The sequence below is a fragment of the Cephus cinctus genome, unplaced genomic scaffold (genome assembly GCF_000341935.2).
Source record: "Cephus cinctus unplaced genomic scaffold, Ccin1 Ccin1_scaffold1161, whole genome shotgun sequence".
In the NCBI taxonomy this organism is placed as follows: Eukaryota; Metazoa; Arthropoda; class Insecta; order Hymenoptera; family Cephidae; genus Cephus; species Cephus cinctus.
In genome coordinates this window covers 120,507-127,689 of record NW_014333651.1, presented here as the reverse complement: position 1 = coordinate 127,689, position 7,183 = coordinate 120,507, and the positions used below count along the sequence as shown (strand labels likewise).

At 53.0% G+C, this 7,183-nt stretch overlaps 2 protein-coding genes across 2 annotated transcripts in view; both read right to left on the bottom strand.

The window, feature by feature from the left end:
• LOC107272298 (zinc finger protein rotund) overlaps positions 1-3,239 on the bottom strand; it is a 45,486-nt gene extending 42,247 nt beyond the window's left edge. Inside the window, exon 1 of the mRNA XM_015749317.2 lies at positions 3,033-3,239. Coding sequence (XP_015604803.1) covers positions 3,033-3,146 — 114 coding nt within the window. The 5' untranslated portion in view covers positions 3,147-3,239. The remainder of the gene's footprint in view (positions 1-3,032) is intronic.
• Positions 3,146-7,183, bottom strand: part of LOC107272290 (glycine-rich cell wall structural protein 1.0) — a 26,823-nt gene continuing 22,785 nt past the window's right edge. Inside the window, exons 3-4 of the mRNA XM_015749300.2 lie at positions 3,191-3,338; positions 3,146-3,150 (exon numbers count right to left, since the gene is read on the bottom strand). Of these exons, the coding sequence (XP_015604786.1) occupies positions 3,146-3,150; positions 3,191-3,338 (153 nt within the window). The remainder of the gene's footprint in view (positions 3,151-3,190; positions 3,339-7,183) is intronic.

Here is a 7,183-nt window from a genome sequence, read left to right as displayed (position 1 = left end):
TTTTTTTTCCCTTTTTTTTTTTTTTTTTTTTTTTTTTTTTCTTTTCAAATCCTCCCTTCCCCACTGCGCATCAATTTCATTTGCGCCCAGAATCCCCTGAGCTCAATAGAGGGTTCGTAAAAAATAATTAAAAAAAATATACACACAAATCTCCAAGCAGGATGCGTTACGTGCGCGCGCATCTTGGTACGTTTAAGGGTCGTGCGTTGAGAAAGAGAAAGAGAAAGAGAAAGAAAAAACTAAATAAAAGAAAGCCAAGGGTTAATGCAAATAGCAATTGCGATGCTCGTCAGGGCGCTAGGGGTGAGGGGTTCTCATAGATGCAGATTGCCCGATTGTCTTGGGACTCTTTTTAGGCAGTTTTTTACTCTCCCATCCTCTTCGCCCCAGAGCGGAATGGGCCCGCCGTATGGGGACAGCGCGGCGGGCACATACGCGCGTACGTGAGAGTCTCACGGACATTTGCATAGCACGGATTATTTAAATCATTTTTTATTGTCAGCCCTTCTTGTTTTTGAGGATCTTGCGGGTCGAGACAACCGACGGGAGACAAGAGCGGATTGAGAGGAAGGGAAGGGGCGACGGGGAGAGGCGCTAAGGGCTCCTAGAGTTCCAGGCAAGGGATGCGCCCCGCTCGCAGGGAATCGCAGGGAATCGCAGGGAAACGCAGGTTCCGCCGCTCGTGGATCCGGCCTAAGCCCCGTGAACTACCTCGGGTGCCGGTGCACGCAGCGCCATTCACATGATAATTCGCTGCTCTCGAGAGCCTCGAGGACCTCCTAATTTTATCTTTAACGAAACAAACGGTACTTTCAATCTTCCCATCAAAATCTCCGATCGAACTGGAGACGGATAGACGGAGGCATCGGTGGTCGCGTGTCTTGGGCGGCAGCCTCCTGGACGTCGTGAATATCGAGTGAGGTCGAATAGGAAAAACAGGTAAACGCGCTGGCGACAGAGTAGCGACTCGTCGTTGTAGCCGAGTCTCCTGGTGGCCTCAGCTTTTCAATGGGAAAAGCGCCCGGAGCCAACTAATCATCAGACTCCCGAAGCAAAACCGATCCAGAAAATTCGATTAGCTTCGCGACGAGCACTCGATAGCTGTAAATAAATAAAAATACGAGAACGACCGTGACGGCGGCCGAGAGAACCGAAGAAAAAGGTGGAAAGAGACGGAGAACGAAGGATCCACACCGAGGGGGTTGAAAAAGGAAATCACGAGGAGAGATTAACATAATGAAAAAAAAAAAAAAAAAAAAAAAAAAAAAAAAAAAAAAAAAAAAAAAAAAAAAAAAAAAAAAAAAAAAAAAAGTGAAGAAAAGAATTTCCATCAAAGCTGCATTCTGTGCATCGATGAGAAGTGCGTCGATCCGCGACCGACCTGATTCAAAGCAGAATTCCCTGGACCAGGAGGGAGGACGGAAGGCCCGCAAGGTTTCGGGTAGAAAGGAAGGAAAGGAAAAAAAAGAAAAAGAAACAAGGACAAGGAAGAAGGCGACGCAAGCAAATCGAAATTTGGACGGTGCCTTTGGTGGGATGAGTCGGGAAAGGAAGAACAAGTGAGAGAAGGAAGGAGGGAAAGACGACTGGGATGCTGCGCCCGGGAGCCGCTAGCTTCAAACGGGACATGAAAGTCAGGAGGAAACGCGTTAACCTCCGCAGGAGGGTGTCAATGGAGGTTGCAATGGGTGTCTCCTGACAAGAACGCAACGCATGCACGGGAACACTCTCTGGCAAAGGAAAGCCCCGCGCGGGCCGGTGCGTGATGCTGCGTGCCATCCCGAGATGCACTCTTACCAACCGAAAACCGGTACGGAGCAGTGCGGTCCATTGCGAAGCAGCACCGGTATCTATTCAAATGAGCAGCGGCACGTACTTTTTTCTCCACTTTTTTCGAGTTTCCGTTTTTTTCTTCCCCCTTCATTCTCTCTCTATACCCGATCGTCCCCTGCACCCCAGCGACCCCTTCGCGCTGCACCCTTAACTCTTTGCCCGGTTCCTCTTCTCCTCGGAGAACCGCGTCGTTGCCCGGCTGCTGGTCCGTGCGGTATGCAAAACGACCTTCGACCCTTCCGTGCCCCTTTTTTTTTATTCATTTTTTTTACTTTACTTCCACCAGGATGCGCGGTCGCACCTAATCCTAGGGTTGTCTCCAAATTATGCAGCGGATCCGAGAGAGAGAAAGAGCGACATAGAGACAGGGAGTGGAGCATGGAAGAAAAAAAAACAAAGAGAAAATGTAAAAAAGAAAAAACGCGCAAGGGAAAAAAACAAACATAAAAACAAGGGTTAACCCGTTCCTCGGCGTTCCAGGCTTCTTTCAAAAGATGCAAAAAGATTTCCTACTTCATCGCCGCGTAACGGTATATCGGACAGCAGCGCGCGCCTTCCGGACGCGCTTTTCTTTTATTCTGCCAGCTTCTTTTTTTCTCCACCTTCCACTCCGAGCCCCGCCCGATCTTTTTCATCGGGCAACCTTCGCCTTTCGATCCGCGCACCTACCGAATCGCCTGAGAAACCGTTCGAGCGATTGGGACACCGCGAAATCGCAATGGCGACTAGTCACGTGGGGATCGGCTACGTGCCCAGGCGCTATGCAATATAACGGGTGACGCACGCGGCTAGGGTCGCTCCTGCCCACTTCCGGATCGTTCCTATTTACTCGATAGCAAAGTGCCCGGAGGTGCCATCCGGGACGTGCTTAGCTCCTCCGCACCTACACAGCAAGGAACTCTCCTTGGCCACGTGCTGCGCCGCTAATTTGTCGTTCGCACCGGACCGGTTCGCGTTATATGGCCGCAGTGGCGAAAGCGGAAAGATTATTGGGCTCCGTTCAGTCGCTCCCAGCCAAGACGCACACGCGCACGCGGCACGCGTTTCCAGTGCGACTGCCTCTTGCGCTTTTGCAATCCCGCGCGCGAACGAAAACGTTTAAACATTTCAACGCGCGTTCATGCGTCACGCGCTTAACGCGGTAACTTTCTTCGCAGGCTGTACTCGAAGCAACAAGCAGAGATCAATTAAAGACTCACGTCACTGGAGATCCCATTGTTCCAGGGATACGGCGCCTGCGGTGGGGAGTGCTGCTGATGATGCACCGTGCCAACCCCTGCGGCCGAGTGAGGGTTGTGAATGTGTTCGGCCATCACGCTGACCCAGTGGGCCAGTCCTCCGCTTCCGGTCGACGCACCTCCGGTCCCGCCAGTTCCAGTTCCAGCTCCGCCGCCTCCTCCGGCGCCACCTCCTCCACCGCCGCCTCCGCCGCCTCCGCCGCCGCCGCCGCCGCCGCCTCCGCCGCCGCCCTCTTCGCCGCCCTCCGTCCATGCGAACGAAGCCTTCTGCAAGTAAACGGTTGGAGGATACTGCGTTAATTGTCGTGGCTGCTCTTATGGGCCTTAAGTCTAGATGGGAAATTGGGAGTCTGCTGGGGCTGGACCGAAACGGCGCAGGTGGATCGGGGGGAAAAGGGGGCCAAGTCACGATTCTACGTCCCGATCGTCTAACCTCGTCGTCGTCGTCTCGACGAAGAGCTAGATTCCTGGGGAAGGCCGGGACGCTGCTCACTGTCAGTCCCTTGAGGTCCTTCAGGTCCTTGAGGTCCTTCAAGGCACCGAGGGCATTTAGATTATCCTTAAGATTGGCAAGATTGTCCTTGAAGTTGAGATTCCGATTGAGGACCGTCTTGCCGAGCACCGCACTCGCCAAGAGACTCTTGTAGAGATCATTTGGCAGAATGAACTTTTCATCTCGCCTACTGCTGCCCTCGTCCTTGCTCGAGGCGTCGTTCGAGGAGTCCGTGTCCACCTCCACCGAGGAATTCGACACGACGCTAACCGTAGACATTATTCGTATTATTACCAGTCGAGCCTTCGCCTCCTCTTATCGTCCAGCCTTCTGTCCTCCCTCGACTCGCTCATTCGATTCGCGAGTCGCCGCCTTTTTTCGCGGATTTTGCAATTTCGTTGTGATTGCGAATTCAAGCAAATCTGTGCGCACAGGTTAGGAGCGAACGCACAAATCGCCAATGTCAGGAGCAAGAGGCTACAAAGATAGAGGATCGAGAGGACACGTAGGAGCCTTTAGCCAAATATTCTAAGAGATCTTCGCCTCTGCTCTCCTTGTATCCTTCTCTCGATATACGTCTATATAACGTATATGTATAAAAGTATATGAGTCCTTTGGCTGGATGTGTATATATAGAGATTTATGTTTATATATATATAGAATATCTTTATATCTGTTTACTTATCTAGTCGCGTTCGTTAGCGCTCTTTAAAAAAGTCTAACGACGTTAGGATTGCTTCTGTGTTTTATTTTCCAAGGAGGACACGCCAATTTTCCTCCTTTGTTCTTCCGTTCCCTTTTCTTCCTTTTCGCTGCACCTCCGCCTCCCCCTAAGGATCCTTCTTCAAGACGTCCTTCTCTGGCTTTCCAATTGCAGCCCAGGCTGCGTCGCGAGCTTGTTCTTTACTTCTTATCCTTCTCTCGCGGATTGATCTTCCGTTAATCCGGACGCATGGTCCTTGAGGATGCTGCAAGGAGGAGCGAGAAGAGTGCGTGTCCCGGACTCTTTAAATAATCAACTTCAACTGTCTTACAGCTGTCGTTGACGAATGCGAACTGGCAGGGCTGGCGGCGGGGGTGTAGCGCGAAAGCTTTGCGCCCGTCGCTACTCCAGCCTCCAGTAATTCCAAGGCGACCAGGGACGACTCGCTAGACCCTTTATCGTAAGCTATCACTAGAGTATTATTAAAATTCAAAAGTACATTTGCATTAGGAACTTTTTCACGCGCAGCTCATTACGCAGGGCCGCTTCTAATTGGCCGGCTAATTGTCGCGGGAGATTCTCCCGGCCACGAGGTTTAAACGTGTAAATTCAGACACCTCTCCCCTCCAGCACCCCTTTCACCCACTCTACCTATTTCATTATGATCTCGCAGCTCTTCCTCACTTTCACTTGATTCTCCCTTATTCTTAATGGTCCATTCGCTAGCACCGCAACCAGAACCAGAATCCCCCTTCCCTCTTTAAACTAAGACTGTGCTACCGTGAAAAATAGGAACTTTGGTTGCTCGTTAATAATCTTTCGAGAGCTTGCTTCGTGTTCCGGGTTCGCGGCTCTTTTTTTCTTTTCGGAGGACAAACGACCCTTTGAGCAGGATGTTGCTCTAGTAATTTCTTATTTTTTCATCTATTATCTCTTTCTTCCTAAGACTTTCACCCTCGCTTCGCCCCCTTCGATTTCAGGCTAATTCAAGTGCACGTTTTCACGAATAGTCAAGAAATGGACCCTCAGACAGCATCCACCGTCTTCGAAGGATCGCCGGGAGTCTCGGAATCCATTAGAGTGCAATAAGATCCTTCCTGCATCTTGCATAGTCCTTTTACGATTCCTCGCCCCTCCGGGACGACGATCCTTTCGTGCCAGGAGCCAACAGTTGCGGGAACTCTCGGGATCGCAGAAATTCTCAAGAGGATCTGGTCCATAGTATCGCTCGATGTATCATTCCTCGCGTTACTTCGTATCCCTCGGTCAGGCTGACATTGGACTTCCGGTTTCCTCTTCTCCTCCAGCGGCGTCCCTCCCCGTTCGCTCTATTAGTAGGCGCGCAGGTGGTCTCGCGTAACAGCCGTCAATGGACACTCGCGTACGCGTCGTTACGTTGCGTCGTTACGTTACGTCGTTACGTCGAAGCGTCGCGAAGGCCGAACAGAGCGCGCGCGACTCTGCTCTCGCACACAGTTAAGGGGCTAAGCCGTAAGAGATGCCGAACACGAGGGTTTGCGAGTCGGAGAATGACCAACGAGGGGAGCCAGGTAAGGGTACAGAATCCGAGGGGCACGAGGTACTTGGCGTAAAGGGTGAATGGCTGAATGGGTGAACGGGTGAACGGGTGAACGGGTGAACGGGCGAATTGGTGAAACGGAAGGGCAACTGCTCAACGGATGGAGGGGGCGCAATTGGCACTGGGACTGGAACTGTCACTGACACCCTGGCACCAAGGGCAGCACCGGAGAGCGGATGCCAATAGGGGACGGCAGAGAAAATCTACGGGATGGTATTTCGCGAAGACTCCGGAGCACAAGGAGCGAGAGACGGAGAGTGACTCGCGCGGGAGAGGATGAAGATGCAGAAACCGGCAGGGGGTGAGAGAGGGTGAGCGGATGAGGATAAGGACGAGGACCAGAAGGACCAGGAGGACCAGGAAGAGGAGGAGGAGGAGGAGGAGGAGAAGGGGAGGGGGGGCGAGGGTAGGAAGAGAAGGAGGAGGGGTTCCACTGTCTCTCAGTCCCGTGTCGGTCAGCGATGCTGACGGATCTCCCGCGGAGATCCCGGCTCTCTCCGGGTCTCTCGGTCGCTAGGATATTTTTCTTATGAGAGAGCGCGACCGGGCGAACCGCGCGACTGGTGATGCAGTCCGCGGCAGGGCACAAGGAAGCGGAAGCCGCCGCTCTCCTCGCTTCCAAGGAAAGGCGCACGCTTCGCCGCATCTTTTACTTCCTTTTTCCCGTCGACGGCGGCGGCGGCGACGGCGGCGTCGGCTACAGGCTACGTTGAGGGTGGAGGGAAAGACGGTGCTCGGAGGGGGGGGAGGGAGGAGGGTTAGATCGGGTCGGGGAACCAAGGAGAACCAAGGAAAGAGAACGAGAGAGAGAGAGAGAGAGAGAGAGAGGGTGGCTCTTTCTTCCCTTAGCGGAGCTGCAACTGGCGCGATAGGGGAAGCAAGGGGAATGAGAGTCGAGTAGAAATCGAGGAAAAAGAAAAGACCGCCGCTCAGCCCGCGAAGAAACAGATAAATATAGATATTTTCGTTGGCGCGGGCGAATTGGAAAAATGGAAATAATAAGAAGGTCTCTGGGAGGTTTCGAGGGGGTTGCAGGTCGAGCTGGGCGGGAGGGGGGTGGTTATATGCCGCGCGCATTGCTATAGCGAGAGAAGGGTGGCTGCGCGGTGCAGCCTGCGCTCGCCTTCGCTATAGCCATTCGAAGAGTCACCCCTTGCAGTGCCGAGGGGGTGGCCAGGGGGTGGCGAGGGGGGTAGCACATCGATTCGCCTCACTGTGTGAGGAACACACGTGAGCCTTTGCTCTCGCTATAGTCGGAGGGTGAAACACGGATAAACAGCGAGAGTGAGAGGTGGAAAGAAAGGAGCGAGAGAGAGAGAGAGAGGGGGGGGGGGGGG